Source organism: Alosa alosa, chromosome 6, assembly GCF_017589495.1.
Source record: "Alosa alosa isolate M-15738 ecotype Scorff River chromosome 6, AALO_Geno_1.1, whole genome shotgun sequence".
NCBI lineage: Eukaryota > Metazoa > Chordata > Actinopteri > Clupeiformes > Clupeidae > Alosa > Alosa alosa.
In genome coordinates this window covers 23,106,402-23,124,993 of record NC_063194.1, presented here as the reverse complement: position 1 = coordinate 23,124,993, position 18,592 = coordinate 23,106,402, and the positions used below count along the sequence as shown (strand labels likewise).

Genomic DNA, 18,592 nt, shown 5'->3' with positions numbered 1-18,592 from the left:
ATATATATATATATATATATATATATATATATATATATATATATATATATATATATATATATATATATATATATATATATATATATATATATATATATATATATATATATATATATATATATATATATATATATATATATATATATATATATATATATATATATATATATATATATATATATATATATATATATATATATATATATATATATATATATATATATATATATATATATATATATATATATATATATATATATATATATATATATATATATATATATATATATATATATATATATATATATATATATATATATATATATATATATATATATATATATATATATATATATATATATATATATATATATATATATATATATATATATATATATATATATATATATATATATATATATATATATATATATATATATATATATATATATATATATATATATATATATATATATATATATATATATATATATATATATATATATATATATATATATATATATATATATATATATATATATATATATATATATATATATATATATATATATATATATATATATATATATATATATATATATATATATATATATATATATATATATATATATATATATATATATATATATATATATATATATATATATATATATATATATATATATATATATATATATATATATATATATATATATATATATATATATATATATATATATATATATATATATATATATATATATATATATATATATATATATATATATATATATATATATATATATATATATATATATATATATATATATATATATATATATATATATATATATATATATATATATATATATATATATATATATATATATATATATATATATATATATATATATATATATATATATATATATATATATATATATATATATATATATATATATATATATATATATATATATATATATATATATATATATATATATATATATATATATATATATATATATATATATATATATATATATATATATATATATATATATATATATATATATATATATATATATATATATATATATATATTCTTCTCTCTCTCGTTTCTCTTCTAGACTGACACAGTAAAAACATGCCTCTGGAGCAGACACTCTCCAACTGCTTCTTCCTTTGTCACCCTTTCACCAGATTTCCTCTCTGTCTCTCTCTCTCTCTGTCTCTCTCTCTCTCTCTCTCTCTCTCTCTGTCTCTCTCTCTCTCTGTCTCTCTCTCTCTGTCTCTCTCTCTCTGTCTCTCTCTCTCTCTCTCTGTCTCTCTCTCTCTCTCTCTGTCTCTCTCTCTCTGTCTCTCTCTCTCTCTCTCTCTCTGTCTCTCTCTCTCTGTCTCTCTCTCTCTCTCTCTGTCTCTCTCTCTCTGTCTCTCTCTCTCTCTCTCTCTCTCTGTCTCTCATAATGTGGCTAGTCAAGTGCAAGAGCACAGCTCTTGGTAACACAGGAGAAGGTGTTCTGTCCAAGCTGTGCTGACCCAGTAGTGCTATAAATAGCATTTAACAATTCAATGTCCATTTTAGTCACTGCACATGCATTGTACCACACTTACCAAAGCAAACAGCCTAGTCTCATGCCTCTCTGGCTGATGGCATTCGCTAATGTTTATGATGCCTGTGGAACGTCTAGTGGCAATTCAATCTATTTCATGCCACATTTAAAAAAAACGACCTAAAAAAGACCAGCACGTAGAGAGACTCACCACCATGCTGGACTGGTCTATGCTCACTGTCATTATAGCAGCCAGATACACATACACACACACACACACACACACACACACACACACACACACGGCAAAACATGCATATGTTATATATAGGAGGGCGAAGTAAAAACACTTTTACAAATAACGAATCCCGATTACCTCTCCGCTGCTGTCTGGGACTTTTGCTAAATGCATGAAATACAAGCCTTACAGTGAAAGACGAATAGGCTACCTTCTGATCCTATAATTAGCTTAAAGAAATGGTTTATTTTAACACAGAGGGAGAAGGGACGCATTGAAATTTCGCTGTAGCCTTGCAAAAATATTTGAGCTAGAATGTCCTAGTTGTAGCCTAACAATAATAAATCTATATTTTCTGCTAAAACATTAGGCTACCTATTACGTCCAATGTAGGCTATAGGCCTGCGAGACATGTAGGCGACAAAAAGACAATTAGGCTACACATTCACATCACAGTCAGGAATTATTTGAATAAGAGGGTAGGTTATTTTACAAGACAGTAGACTAATACGTGATAACTGTTTTGTTGACAGCCTTTAAAGTAGGCTCAATTTCATTTTCAGGAAAAGGTTTTTGTTTTAGCCTGTTACAGCAGGAATTAGTGACTGGCATGTGGGGGCGTGGCATCACGATGGTTGCTTTCCATCGTGATACCTGTCAACCATCACGATGGACAATGATATCGTCCATCGGCACAACCCTACTTGACAATGCCCAGTATAAAAACGACCTACTTCAATGTGAAGGAGCTGCATTATTGTATTGCATGTCTTTGTCATTGCTAAAATATCTGCTTTAAATGACTTGATGTCAACGTTCCATGCATGTTCCTAGTTTTTCTCCTGCTTCTGCCTGGCCACAGTGGATATGCGGGCTTCATCTGCAGACACTTGTTTGTTCGCTGCTCAGTTAAAACAATGAAACACCTCATTATTGCTGGTGGTTTCACTCCATTGGAAGGGATCCAACCACAGCTCAACCCCTCCAGGTGCTGTATTTACTTCTCATTCCACTATTCTGCATTCTGCCCACTTGTGTCACATCCACTGTTTTATTTTCTTCACTGCATTTTCCCAAACAAAAACTCTCACACATCACAACACCAATCTCATGCATGGGATCAGTTATCATCAAGGGATGCCAATGGTTGTTTTGCCCGCGGCTGTTTTCGCAAAACATCACGAATCATTCATGGCGCGTTCCGTCGGAGCCCTCATCACATATACTCTCCGCTATATACAGCATGATTATTCGATGTGGCTCGTACAAAATCCCTCTCTGTGCGTTGGCTCTGTTGGTAGCGTGCCTGTTGGGCTGGTGGCCACCACCCACCCACCCACGCACCCCTCGCAGCTCGCGGGCCGGTGCTGTTGTCCCTTGGTGCCAGGCGGCCACTGCCGCTGCTGCTGGCTGCCGATAGCTGGTTGGCGGCCGTGCCGTGCCCTGCTCTGGAGCTGCATGGGGTATTTTTGGGCCACCCTGTACTGCGTCTTAATCCAGACTCAGGATTCCAGTCGCACTGTGTTCTGAATTATAAATGAGGTGGGAGAGGGGGAGGGTGGAAGGGGAGAGGGGGTTTGGGTAGGAGAGGGGGAGCAGCGAGTTGGGGGGTTGGTGGGGGACTGGATTGAGTCTGGCAAGGCAAGAGGAGGAATGACAAGGCACTGGAGGAGGGCAGAGAGAGGGAAGGGGGCGGTTTTTACAATACTCCAAGACGACAGCCCAGTGAAACACAGGAAGAGGGAGAAATGGAAAGAGACCCGGAGCGAGAGCGTGAATAAAAACAAATATTGGTTATAAAAAAGGTTGTATATGTCTTGTAAAAAATGTGGTCTACAGTACATGTAAGACACACCGTGATGAATGGTTAGCCTCTAAGCGCGCTGTGTGTGTGTGTGTGTGTATGTGTATGTGTGTGTGTGTGTGTGTGTATGTGTGTGTGTCTGAGAGAAAGACAGACTGGAGGGCTAAAACACAGTGAAACCTTGTCTAATGGCTAATTGGAGCTGTTAGTCACAAGAGGCAGCCGAATGACTAGCTGGGAGCGCACATTTAAAAAATCTCTTTATTCTTCTGTCTTTCTTGGCTCCCGTCAAGTCCCTCTCTCCCTCTGTCTGCTCAAGCCGGCCCACCCCTTCCCTCCTCCCGCTGTCTCTCATCCAGGGCTTCAACCTTCCCTCTCGCTAGCAATCTCTCTCGCTCTCTCTCCCACTCCCTCGTCCCCCCCCACACTCTCTCTCTCTCTCTCTCTCTCTCTCTCTCTCTCTCTCTCATCTCCCAACTAAAACAGGTGGAATTAGCAGAAGCAATAGTCCAGTGCTGCTGTATGACACGGCTGAGTCTCCCTGTATAATAACTGACTGACTGAGTTGACTCCTGCGCCGGCTTTAAAGGATTTTACACTAGGAAAACCTACCAAGTAAACCCTGCAAGGAGCCGAGTTGATGGTAGAAAATCCTCTCTCTGAACTTCTCTTCTTTCCTCCCTCAATTCCATTCTCTCTCCCTCTCTCTCTCTTTCTCTCTACTCCTCCCATCTCATCCCTCCTTCAGGTCTGGCAGAAAGCAGCACTGCCCACAACACCATCCTATGGGTTTTAGACTTGATGATATTCGCCTTCACTGGTGCTACTGTTTTGGTTCTGCTCTTTGCTTAGTGTTGCTATGGCAATGAAGCACACCTATGAGATATAAACCCAAAGACATGCATGCACACACACACACACACACATACACACAAACACAAACAAAACCCTGTCTGTAATTGAATGATTGTCTGTGTGCTTGCAGGTGTGTGTCTGTGTGTGTGTGTGTGTGTGGTCCACCTGTCCATGTACAGTTGGTGTAGCATGAGACTACATTCATGTAAGAGGGAACGGCTCCTTTGTATGTGTGTGTGTGTCCTCTTTTTATCACCATGGTCCACTATCAGCACCTCCTAAATCTCAGGCACACAGGCAGCTGAGAGAGCACATCCTAAGTAGACAGGAGCTCATAGAGCAGGTGGCAGCCACCGCAGAGATCAAACAGCCACCACCTGCTGCACAGACATCACAGCGTGAGAACGAGTCTGTGTGTGTGTGTGTGCAGGTGCCCAATGGGATGAGAAGATCTACAGAGATATGGGAAGGTGAGGAGAGAGAACGATAGAGAGGGAGGCCGTGAGAGAAAGATAGAGAGGGAGAGAGATAAAGAGATGGTGTGTGCGAGAGGTGTTGAAAGGCGAGGAAAAACCCCTGTTGTCTGGCTATAAAAGGTCACATGCCCAGGCACATCTCCTTCCACTCTTAAAGAAATAGCCTCTCAGACCCCATTTCCAAAAGCCCACTTTACATGGCTATGGGCTAGACTGACCTTCAAGTGGCCGTTTCTCATCCCACACGCACAGATCACAGATCAAGACCATACAACCTGTCCACCCCTTCCAACCAAGCAGCTGTACTTAAATTTAAAAAAAAAAAAAAAAATGGCTGTACTTAAATTTCAAGAAAGAAAAAAAAAATCAAGCCATACGGAAGCAGATTATTTAATCTCCACACAGATCTTCCTAGTCAGTCGCAACACAGAATCACTTATGTAATATGGTCAGACTTGATCTCAGTTGGGTGTAATGTGTGAATAATATGCGAGCGAGACCAAATTTTCAAGTGAAGTGTTATTCAAGGTTTACTCAAACCCGCTGGATCCACACAGGCGGCTTTCAGTCTCACAATCATGCCGTGTATTTGCACAGTGATTCTCCAATGGCCAGATCCCTGATCATTAGTCGAGAGTTCTAGAGAGTAATGAACTGGTAAATATGCCGAGATTAGATGCAGAAGGCTAAGAGAGTCAAGTGCAAAATGATTCAGTCCCACAAGTAAACAAAGCAAACTCACAGAAAACACACCCACACACACACACACACACACACAGACACACATAGAAACACACCAAGGACCAGCATCTTCAAGACAAGAAACATCCAGAGCCCAAAGTCGCAAAAGGGAGAAGAAACTCATCCCTCTACACTAATACTGAAGCAAAAATTCATAATAAACACACTCTGCTCTCTATCTTATTATTCTTTTCCTCGCTCACATTTCAACCTCTCTCTCTCTCTCTCTCTCACACACACACACACACACAGACACACAGAGACACACACAGACACAGAGACACACACAGAGAGACACACACACACACACACACACACACACACAGTGATAAACTAGGACTCCACGCAGGCTGCTGGGGTAATGGACCTTATTCATCTTCCCCCTGCTGATTCTCTCCATTTCCTCTCTCCCTCTTTTTGCCATATATACCTTTTTCTCTTCATGCAATTTTTACCGGATGCAGTAAATTCATTGAATAAAAATGCATGTAGCCATAGACTCACAGAGGGTAACAACATCAACAACATTGAATTTGTGCTTTTACTGGGACTGGGTCACAGCACTGCCACTGGGTCATGCGAGGACATGAACTACAGAACTGAGCGTTCTGGGCGTGACACTGAGAGCCGAAGGGAGAGATGAATGACACGTCTCTCCAGACTGCTACTCCTGCCCTCTGGGACACAGAGGTGCTCTCTGTCTGTGTCTGAGTTGTGATTGGTTGGTGGTGGGAGTCATTCACTGAACTGACCAATCAGGCCAAAGCATATGACTAAGCAGTCTGTTCAGAGAATGACTCAAGAGGCATAGTGTAAAATAAGACTGTCAAGGGAATCCAAAGCGAGTGCCTGAAATGCCATTTTAGTCAGGACAACTGTCAGGTTGGATTAATGAGGTTATGTAATGGCTGATGGTAATGGCAAATGGAGCAGGTTTGGCCTAAGTGAAGTAGGTCTGTTGCAGTAAAGACATAAGGAGAAATGCCGCTGTGTGGTTATAGGAATGATACACTTTAAAGAAATAGATATAGGCATGAAGTGCACTGCAGTGAATACTGTACGCCGGCAACCACAAAGTAAACAAGTCTATCAAGAGCCACGGGGATATGAAATTGACTGCTCAATAGCATCGCACATTTGTGAACCAATCAGCCGTACTGCACTGGACCGTGGACCATTTCCTGACTGAATGCACATGTTATGGTCTTCCCATAGTGATGGCCAACCATAATGTATCCTACATGTGGCCATCAATCCAGATCATTCCATTAAATAGAAATTGGAATGCGTAAAAGGTGACAGTAAACGTAATGCAGCTGCAGAGTGAATCATCAGTAGACCCTCATTTTTACGCTTTGAAACACACCATCTAATTAGTCCCGTGTCTAACTGCTGTAATTAGTCAGCTGAAGGCGTAATTGACTTGAGTTGTCCTGCTGAAATTAAAGAAGTAAAAATGGATCCCCTCTAGAGACAGACAGGTTGATTGTGGCACTAATTGTCAAGTGGTTAATTTATAATACCAGAACACTCAAATGAAATGATCAAGGTCAAATGAGTGATAACAAATATTCTGAGCCCTTTTCTTTGCATTCTCATACAAGCGCAGACATTCAGTATGGCCATTTTTCACATCATCATTGACATCCGAGTCATTATTCATGTATGGATCCTGTTCTCACGAGAGAACAATTTGAATCACTCTGGAACAAGTCACTTTGTCGATAAGTAATGATTCTCATTACCTATGCCCATGGAGCTGAGCTGCACCAATCACATCGGTGTATCTGATATAGGCGGGCCAGAGGTGAGCTGATGACGACAGCGCTGCAACGGCAAAGTCCGGAATCAGACAGTAAACTTTGGTGGTAGTGTTATCTAATTGCATTGAACTCTGAAATCAGCCAGTAAACATTAGTTGTAGGGATATTTTCAAATGCATGCTTGGTGCCGCCCCTCGAGTTGGGCCAATTTCATTACTTTTAGCCAGACTCTTAATCTTTCGGATTTGGGTCTGGATTTTCAGGCTACTTGAACGGTGGAGTCACTTCTTAGAAAAATGCACAGCGGTATCAGCCATCATCTCTCCACTGGTCCTGTGCGATGCAATGCTCGTACTCACAGGAAGTCAGCGGGCTGACCCCAAATCAGATGTCACAGGCGATAAAGGTGTACAGGGCGTACTCTGTGATCAGCACCGGGCCGGTTCCTCCATCTGCAATTACGCCTCAGCACGGCGCTGGAATATTATCACGTCTGTCATCCGCTAAAGAGGAGCATCTGTCACGGAACCCTAGCTCGCTCAGCCTCTCACCCCCACCCTCACAAGCTGTCTCTCAGGATGTGTGTGTGTGTGTGTGTGTGTGTCTGTGTCTCTGTGCGTGTGTCTGTGTGTGGGTGGATTAGTGCGCTCGCTTGGCTCATGTCCTGTCAATCACACATTAAAAAGCTATTAGCTCCAGTAGGCAAACAGGTAATGGGGTGGCACTGGTGTTCGCAGAGGGAGACGCCTGCAGTGCAGCAGACACTATATGTCTTCCAGAATAAGAAAAGAGTGAAAAGTCAAGAAAAAGGAGAGCAGCAGTATTTGTCTGATCTCTGTTCTCTACTAAAAATCATTTATTCACTCCTGGCTTTCTTTCTCTTAAAGATTCTTTGGTCGAAACCACCCGTTGGGGTCCTTGAGATGCCACTTTAGAGATGAAGCAAGCGAACCATTCTGCTCCTATTAGGTGTAATGAGGCTCTAAGTCTAGCAATATATCTAAGGCGAAACTAAACATTTAAATATTCTGTTGCCATGAGACATCTTTGGGACCGCTTACTTGCATCCTCTGCCATGACACAACCACCTGTAATAAACACCATGTGGCAAAGGTGATGTTCTGCCTAACATATTAATTTCAGTCTGCATTCAGTGATGAATGTCAGCTACCATGTTTCCAGTCTGATGCTCTGAAAGCTTATTAGCATGCTACGTCGGCTGTTATGACATTGAGCATATTAACACTAACGTAAAACTGTTATTGGACATCACATAGGCTATCACAACATCCAATGAGAGCTTATTATATCTAGTAAAGCATGTTTAATATTTGATTATGTTATTCTTAATATGGATAGTTCAAGTCATGTGTTATTAACTACTTAGAACATACAAGAACTTGGATATATATTAGGGTGCATCATCCGCCTCACTTTTTGAAAAAAGTTTGAAAATCAATCTGTCCCTAGAATAATTTTGTTCCATTAACCAAATAAAACTTCCATGATAAATTTTATTGAATGCTATTGATGTTTAGGTGGCCCACCGAGCCTCTGAAGTTTCCAACTAAAGACGTCCATAAAGCTAGGCTGAAAATATAATTTTTTCTTAAATAACACCAAAAATAATGGGTCTAGCCCTATAATGTCAATGGAAGTTGAATATAAATATGGACTTTCCGCATCATTTGGTGTGAGTTGTGTCTCTATCTTTACTACTTCCTGAGATATGGCAGTAGTGTACATTTTCGGGGATGATGCAATAAAAATTGCCTTTGTCAGGCATTTTCAATAAACAGCATGAAAGTAACCTATCAATAAAAGCTTGTTGTCATGGGTCTTCCCAGTACCAAATTTGAAGGCTGGAAAACAATATGTGGTCAGCTAATGCCTTATCGAATGAACCAAATGAGGCCTGGCTGTCATTTTTCATGGACTCCAGAAATAACAAGTCCTCCTAGTTCTTCACCAAGCTTTCAGCGTTCTGTGGCCACAGAGCAAGTCTTGTCAAGTTTTTTCTCCATCTTCTGAAGTTTCTCCAGATGGGCTGGTCCGTCGTTTTCAGTGGGATAGCTCAGAGTTTGGCATTGATTCATCCAAATCAATGCCATTCATGCCATTTGGGGGCAGCAGTGGTCTACTGGTTAGGGCTTCGGGCTTGTAACCGGTTGCCGGTTCGATCCCCGACCAGTAGGAAAAATGTGGGCGGGGGAAGTGGTTAAGCACTGCTCTCCCATGCCCACATCCACAGCTGCCCTTGAGCAAGGCACCTAACCCCTCACTGCTCCAGAGCGCCGCTGTAGCAGGCAGCTCACTGCATCGGGATTAGTGTGTGCTTCACCTCACTGTGTGTTCACTGTGTGCGGAGTGTGTTTCACTAATTCACAGATTGGGATAAATGCAGAGACCAAATTTCCCTCACAGGATCGAAAGAGTATATATAGTTATACTTAAAAGTTTGATGATTTTTTCATAGGCTTTCCTTTCTGATATCAAAGGAATGTTGGCCTTTTTATAAAAGCTGGACACCTGGGACAGTACGATATTTGCCGATTCCCACTTTGTTCTGTTTTCTGATGAACCATCCGAAAGATACCACATGAAGCACCTGAGAACTTGGCGACAGTTCCAGTGATAATCGAGTCATCCTGAACAAGGCCACTGCCCAAACCAAATATCCAAGACGATTGTCTTGTATACATAGTACATTTTGAAGACTGTTGATTGGCATTACTAATACACTCTCCACTAGAAGCCATGTTGCAAGAAAGTTCATGTAATGCTGTGTGATACAACTACTAATCTACACTAATAGTCCCACGCATGTAGCCTATATCTGATTTGGAATTATGAGATTTACTCACCATAGCAACAACAGTTAAATTAGATGATTAATGACAAGTGTTACAATACACATTAAGGTGTTTTTCATCTATATATATATATATATATATATATATATATAAAACGTTTTTCTGAGAAAAATCACCAAAATATGTATGACAACATAAAGAAACCCAATGTTTATCCAATGAGCTGTGTGCTTTATGCCTTTATGCCTTTACCATTATTATTCAAATAACTACTGGCTAACAAATTGATAATAGTGAAATAATGTGAAATATACCCCCATAGTCCCCCATATTGCGAGGTGATTTCCTGAATTTGGCAACAATTTCGACCATTCATAAAGGATAATGGTGGGCCACCTAAAAATTATCTAATTTACTTCAAAATTTACCAGGAATGTTTTTTTGCTTATATTATATATGTATATATCAATAATTACACTCTTGTATAAGGTCCTACACATTTTAGACTCTGCTTTAGTGAAGCTGTGGTAATCCTGTTATCTCGCACATGATAGGCTTCATCAGATTCCTAAAAACCATAGTGCTGTATTAAGCACATGTCTTCCCTGTGTCCAATGCTCTAGCCACACGTTCTGTAGCATACACTACTCAGAGACCTTGCCTCCCAAGCACACACACTAACAATTCTAACTCTGTCTGCAGTCTGAGACAGTCTGGGGCTGGGCACAGTTGGCATAGTTCTGTGAATTAGCATGCTAATGTATGGAGGATGCTACCGGGACGCCGGTACCCACTCTCAGCAAAACCATTTACAACTCAACAACAACGTGCTCTGTGAGAGAGAATGGGAAAGTATGATTATTCCCCGTCAGATTCACACACACACACACACACACACACACAAAACCAGACACCTACAATCACACAAAACCCCATGCACAGACAGACTAGCACAAATACACTCTCCCCGTACAAACAGACTCAGAAAATCAACACAGCGGGGATGGGTGCAATATTTACATAACCTCTAGAACTTCCCACCAAAAGTCTGCGGGGGTGACACCCACCAGCTGTCTATCGCCCTCGCCGTCTCACACGGAGGACAAACATTAACACACTCACTTTAATTCAATTCAACTTTATTTACGGAAGTGGCATGACAAACAGGCTTTTATTGGCAAGTTGTGATTGTGCACAGAGGCTCATTAGACGAGTGGAGGCCCTCCTCCAGCACCCAGCAGGAATGCCACCGGCTCCTGGCACCCCTCCGCTAGCATACTAGTCATACGGCTCTACTCGCTTAATACACACACACCATCCAACATAGGCACACAAACACACAAATACACACACACCCTAGTGTTTCCCACAGAATTGGATTCAATCTGTGGCGGTAGCTGACTTGGACAACAGGGGGTTTGGTTGATTAAGATTGTCTTGGTAATGTATAATGTATTTGAGTGCCACTTTAAGACGTTCGTGAGGGAACCGTTGCACACAGTTAAAAGACTGCTGATGTGTGGATGCAAGTCATAATGGTTTCTACTTAGTTAGTTAAAATAAAGGTGTCTAGTCACAGTTGCAAGGTTTTAGAATGTTGCATCAAGTTGCTTTATAGAATGTTGCAGCTCATCTCGTCGCGAATCATTGGTGTGAATTGGGCTTAAAGGCACACTATACAGGTTTTTTAGCTTAATATGCACGTTTTTTAGCTTAATTTACCTTCATTTAACAGCTTCAGAGTCATTGGAATGGTTATGACTTTTTTCGGGTTGAATGGTGGCCGTGTCGCTTCCCCCTAGCGCCTGTGAGCGGAAAAACCACCCTTGCAACTGTGGAACGGCAGGCCGACGGCCTCAGTGTCAGGAAGTATACAGAGTGTAACAAATTGCTTTACTGCATTCAAATACACATACACGCCAGACACCGGTTAGAAAAAGGTAGCGATGGAGTTTCTCAGACATTCATCATGACAGAGCCAGCGAAAAAGAAGCAAAAACCGAGAAAACAGTAAGGAAATTGGCAATACTGCATAGTTTACCTTTAAGCCAGTATGGTGCAGACTGCAAACGCTAACGTTATGGTTAGATGGCATTAAAGGACTGAGGTGAGGAAAAGCTAGAGTTACAAATTGTATAACTTTTTTCAATATGAACTATGCCTATATGTCCGACTTAGTCATCGTTCAATTAATCCCTTTTGTTTCAAATTTGCATATAGGCCGATGGTAAGCTTGTTTTTATGCTGGCAGGGGTTCGCGAACGCTATTCTTTATTCTAAATGCGTAGCGCCATGGCGATAAAGAAAAAGAAGTAGGCTGATTTGAAATGTAAGCTGACTGTTGTCAAATTTGGTAAATAAAATACAGGAAAAACTATATGGTTCATGTTCTCTCATGCTGTTTCATTCATGCCGAAAAGGAGGGAGAATGAAACATTACGCACGTTCCACTTTTACATAAATAATTCCTGAACGGTTTTGGTCAGGGCTGATAATCCAACTGTATTTGACAAAGGACAGATATAGGCTAGGTTGCAACAAAATATGAGCTTTCGGTGTGATACAATCTCTTTGTAAATTACGCTTGATTAAAATGTGTTTCATCTGTTCTGGCTATCCCCGCTATTTGGATCTTATCTCACTCAATGAACAACATCTCAACACTAAATGAATGATGATCCGTAATTGTCATCGGATAGCCTAGTCATATGGGTAGACATTCAGTGTGTTTGAAATAATTAATTCGATAATTTTGTGTAAAGGGAATTAAAGGCCTGTCTCTAATACTAGCCGGTGCAGTTTGGCGATTTGGGAAAATAAAAGGCCGGGCTATTATTTGGAGTTTTACGCTATTTGCGCAGCATGGTCACGATGCTAAGAGGATTTAATAGTAATTTAGCCGGCCGTCTTCTATGCAATGCTTCTATGTGGCAACAACAATCCTTCAACAATCGTTAATGTTTTGTTAAATGCACATGCAGAAGAGGGGCAGCGCCGCAGTGGGTTCGTTACAAGAGAGAGCGGGGCGGGGCAAGGAAAGGCTGCGTGCGTAAAAAGCGTAGCTCAATGAAAGGATTTTATCTTATCCTTAAGTTAAATAGTACAATATAGCAAATAGTGGCGGCCGGTTTTAATTTCGTAGATTACTCAACGTATGGGAAACACTGCACCCACACACACACACACGCACCAAATTGCACACACATATACATATGGATAAGTGCGCACACACACACACACACACAAGTGCATAAAAGACAGACACACATGCGCCCACGCACAGAAGAAGACATATGTGCACATGTATTGTACACACTGAAACACATTTACCAAGACACACACACACACACTAATAAACTCAAGCACAGACGGGCAGGACGGCTTTGCTCTACTGTGGCATGATTCAAAAGCTCTCTCTCAGACCCTTTCTTTCCTCCACACAGTGGCCCATTGTAGCATTGTGTGAACATGCGCTCACACCTTTTGTGAGCTCCGCTCGGCGATGCGGCCTGCATCCTCCATCAAACGCGCCGCACCGTGCCCATTTCCTCACAGCCCACTCGGAGGCCATTTATCAAGATGTCACTCATATGCTGACTACAGTCCCTGGTGTGTCACAGTGCTGCATACAGGTTTGTGTGTGTGTGTGTGTGTGTGTGTGTGTGTGTGTGTGTGCGTGCGTGCGTGCGTGCGTGCGTGTGTGTGTGTGTGTGTGTGTGTGTGTGCGCATGTGCATGTGTGTGCGTGTGCATGTGTGTGTGCATGTGCATGTGTATATGTGCGTGCGTGTGTGTATGTGTATGTGCGTGTGTGTGTGTGTGTGTGTGTGCGCGCGCGCATGTGTGCACATGTGTGTGTGTGTGTGTGTACAGTATGTGCATGTGTGTATGTGCGTGCGTGTGTGTATGTGTATGTGCGTGTGTGTGTGTGTGTGTGCCGCGCATGTGTACATGTGTGTGTGTGTGTGTGTGTACAGTATGTGTGTGTGTGTATGTGCGTGCGTGTGTGTATGTGCGTGCGTGTGTGTATGTGCGTCGCGTGTGTGTGTGTGTGTGGCGCATGTGTGTGTGTGTGTGTGTGTGTGTGTTTATGAGAATGAGCACTTACGTACACACACACTGTGCGTGTGTGTTTGGTTGTGTGCGTGCCATGCACACATTGTTTTTATGCATTTATGTGTCTTTCAGCAGTTTCACCACCACCACCACCCCCACCCAAAAAAGCCTAAAGGGGAAAAAAAATCAGCGTTTTGCTCTCCATAGACAGCAAAAACAAAGAATGATAAAAGCAAATGGGATTAGAGAAATGTGTATGAGTGTGTGTGTTGGGGGGGGGGGCCAGACAGAATGATGGGGCGTCAAAGTGTCAATGAGGTGTGCCACAGGAAGCAGGGCGACAGGGGAGCTGCTGTCACTTCCTATGATGTGTCGATGTGCCTCGCCTTTTTTCACGCAACAAAACAAGGAGAGCGCAATGGGGAGCCCAGGCAGAGTCAATAGAACACTAGTCTGGAGTCAAAAACAGATGACTCACTCAAATAGAGGGAGAGAGAGAGGGAGAGAGAAAGAGAGAGAGAGAGAGAGAGGGAGGGAGAGAGAAAGAAAGAGAGAGAGAGAGGGAGGGAGAGAAAGAAAAAAGAATGATAATGTGAGAAAGAAAGAGGGAAAGAGTGCACTTTAGGTCTCATCATCAGGTGGTAACTAAGGGAGAGGCAGTTCCTAAAGACAGAAGTTCAAGCAGCGGCTTCTTCCTCTGGTGGAGGCCATGCAAGCAGAACAGCAGCGGCTCCTCAGGGGGAGCCCCCTCAGCGCTGATGGAGGGCAACAAGCCAGGAAGCAGCACAGGCACCACACACTGAGCCACAGAGAAAAGCTCCCAGACGTAATTAAGAGGAAGTGAATCTCAGCAAATGGGAATGGGAGTGTTGATCGAGGCACAGCTCCCCCACCCCAACCCAACCCCCAAGACCCACGCAGAGGGTGAGAGCAGAGAGTTTTTTACAGGTAATAAGGGTGACAACAACTTGTCCAAATAAGGCGTACGAAATATCACAAGAAGAGCACCAGAAAGGTTTTGCAAAGACAGAAAACTCTCTCAAACACTGAGGGAACTATCAACTGGTGTCTCAGTGTGAGTTGTGAGATGTAGGACTTATTCGTTGTTTGGTCTGTGTCTGTGCGTCTGTGAGTGTATGTGTGTATGTGTGTGTGTGTGTGTGTGTGTGTGTGTGTGTGTGTGTGTGTGTGTGTGTGTGTGTGTGTGTTCCCTGCTAGGAAATAGCCTATTTCTCAGCACCGACGTGACAAAAACCAAGACGGATGTTTTCTTTAGGCAGCCTGAGGGCTGGGAGCAGCAGCAGGTGTGTGAGCTCGCCTGGCGCTCCACCTGCCACTTGATCACGGGAGCCCGAGCGCCAGACGAATGGCTTCGCTACGACTCCTACTCCATCTCCACACCCCCACACAGGCTCCAGATTCCCCTCCTCATACACCACCCCCATCCCTCTCCCCATCCAACCTGAGAGAGGGGGGCAAGGGGGAACTGAGCCGCAGCGGTTCATCTCAGCTGCGGCTGCATCTCGCCATGATCTGGCACTAGAGCCCCGTAACACCTGAGGGGCGCACCTGCGGCGAGATGCCAACAGCGCTCTGGCATCGACTGACTGGGCGATAATGCAGGGTGCGGCATGACTCAGGGACTCTGCCACCTGCTGATGATGAGCTGGCGGGGACTGGAGGGACACAGTCAGGCGGCGCCACCTTCCAAACTAGCCATCCCTTTAATAGTGCTTAAGCCCCACATGCCCCCTTTACTGGGTTTTCTTGATAAGCGGAGATTTGCTTAGTATTTCCTGCCATTTCTGAGGGGGTTTATCAGACGGAGAGAAAAAGTGAGGGGACAAAAACAAAAGGGAGAGTACTAGGCCTATAGTCACATAGTAGGTACCTTTAGCAATGTAACTGCAGCCTGAACATCAGGTTGGAAGGCGTCTAGACAGACTTGGAGATCATTTATAAACTTAAAAAACACACCCTAGACAGACCCAAGCCAGAAAGGATAGGATAGGATATTCCATGATGTGGTAGTCCGGTGTGCTCGGTCATAATCAAAGTGGTATATGGATTAACCTAGCACCTAGCAAATATGACAATGAGAGCCACTTTGACAGTGAAGCCTCAGAAGAGGTCTCTGAGGGCCTCTGGAAAGGGATGCAACCTGGGAAATGGAGTAAACAGCACACAACTAAAAAATATATCTTTGGAGATGAATAATGCCACTGTACACAGAAATCTCAAAGAATGTCAGTGAGACATAGACTGCAGTAACAACCCAACTCAACCCAGACTAAGACGTGCCACACAAGGTCCTTTCTGTCACAGTTTCTAGTGACACTTCCTGTGACATGACAGGCCTATTCCTGAGCGACACACTGGGGATGAGAAGAGCGGACAGGAAATGACTTCACCTTACTGTCACACTGCTCTTGGGACTGACAGGTGGGTCAGAACGAGGCTTCCTTTCCCAGTGACACACTTTACTGTCCAAGGCCCATTTTAACAGATAGTGAAAAATTACAATGCACTGCCCTATGTGTGACAGCAGCTAAGTACACAAAGAGAGATCAAACTCATTATCATACCAGATAGCACACCATGGAGATGTGTCAGATCCTCAAAGCTCTGGTAGATGTCACTGATTTATCAGGTAATTCTGACTCTGATCCAGTATGTGATAAAATATGGCTAATGAGTGGGGAAAACCAGGTACTTGAATGGCTCCGTTAGACTACAGGTTGTGGTGGATGCTCCGAACAGAGATGACAGAAACAGATCTAAGCACACGAGGGGGTACACGGCACACAACAGTGGCCCACTAATCAGATGCCTGATTGTAATCATTTTTTCCAAATTGAATGGTGGGTATAAAGCCAGCAGCTTGTGTTTCAACCAAAACATTCATAATCAATTAAGCTTAATCAGGAAGACAAACGCTGCAGCTTGCAAACATCAGGTAGAGAATAATAACACTGAACATTTCCAACACATCCAACATTGAAAATAAATCAGTAAAAACACATGTAAAACCATATGAAATAGCCCATTATTCTCAACCATCCACTCTCAAAATAAGGATCTGAAAAGCACAGCGTGCTAAGTAATGCAGCACATTCAAAAGGCATGGAGGAGAGCACGAACTCATGTGCCCTCACCACTTAGCAGGGCCACAGCCAACCCACAGTGCGCTAGGCAACAGCCATGAAGAGGAGGACGATGAGGAACAGGTGAAGCAGAGGTAGAAGAAAGAGAAGAAAGAGAAGCAGAAGAAGGAGTAGAGAAAGCCAGTGGCGGTGTCTTACGGTGCTGAAGTCGCGGTGGCTGCACTCCTGGCCCTGGTAGCGGCAGTAAAGCATCATTTCCTGCAGGTCGTGGCCCACGCGCTCGGTGAACCCCACGATGCTGAACGGCTTGGGCCGGTAGGTGCCCGAAAAGTTGGCGCGCTCGGCCAGGAAGGCCAGCACGTGCGGCTCGGCCAGGTGTGGCTCGGGGATCTGCAGGTGCACGTCCAGCAGCTCCAGAAGCTCGCCGGCGTGGTAGAGGTCGTTGCGCGTTAGCCGGCTGAAGCGGTAGGCGTTGAGGTTGCAGACGGTCACCGCCGGGAAGGTGAGGCTGCCCGACACCACCGCGTCCACCGAGGTGACGTGCGGGTAGGACAAGAAGTAGGCCAGCCGCTCGGCGCTCTCCAGGGCCAGCAGCAGGAGGCCCGCCAGCAGGGCGGCGCTCCAGAGCAGGCGACGGGGGGCTGAGAAGCGCCCGCCGCGACGGTGGTGGTGGCCGTAGGGGAAGACGTGGCGCAGGCCGTGAAGCGTGCTGCGCTGGGCGAACGCCGACCAGGAGGAGGCAGCGGCGGTGGCGGCGGAGGACGAGCCGGAGGGCAGGGGGGACGAAGGGATGCCCAGCGGGCCGCCGTGCAGTGACCCCAGGGCCACCACGCTGGCGCTGCGCTCACGCATGGCCTGGCTCTCGCAGCTCTCCTTCAGATCCATCGCAGCGGCGTCCAGCCACGACGCGGCCCAGGTGCCTGCACTGGACAGCGCTTACACATAAACACCTACGGACACACAGACAGAGAGAGGTTTAACCATAGAGGAGACAGAGAGAGGTTTAACCATAGAGGAGGAGACAAATCACTAACAGGAAAATGAATGGAGCTCTATGAGGGGAATCCGTAACACTAAAGATGGCGGACTCTTGAACGGAAAGTCCTGCCCCGTAATAGCCAATTGCATTTTGGAAATCCCATGATTTTGATATTTACATTGTTCAACTCAGATTGAAACATCAACTCAGA

General features: G+C 43.4%; 1 protein-coding gene across 3 annotated transcripts in view; it reads right to left on the bottom strand.

Moving 5' to 3' along the window:
• The window catches only part of asic2 (acid-sensing (proton-gated) ion channel 2), a 393,440-nt gene that overhangs the window by 370,724 nt on the left and 4,124 nt on the right, over positions 1 to 18,592 (bottom strand). For all 3 annotated transcript variants that reach the window (XM_048245325.1, XM_048245327.1, XM_048245326.1), the window contains one exon: positions 17,601 to 18,352. In XM_048245325.1, coding sequence (XP_048101282.1) covers positions 17,601 to 18,287 — 687 coding nt within the window. In that variant the 5' untranslated portion in view covers positions 18,288 to 18,352. The remainder of the gene's footprint in view (positions 1 to 17,600; positions 18,353 to 18,592) is intronic.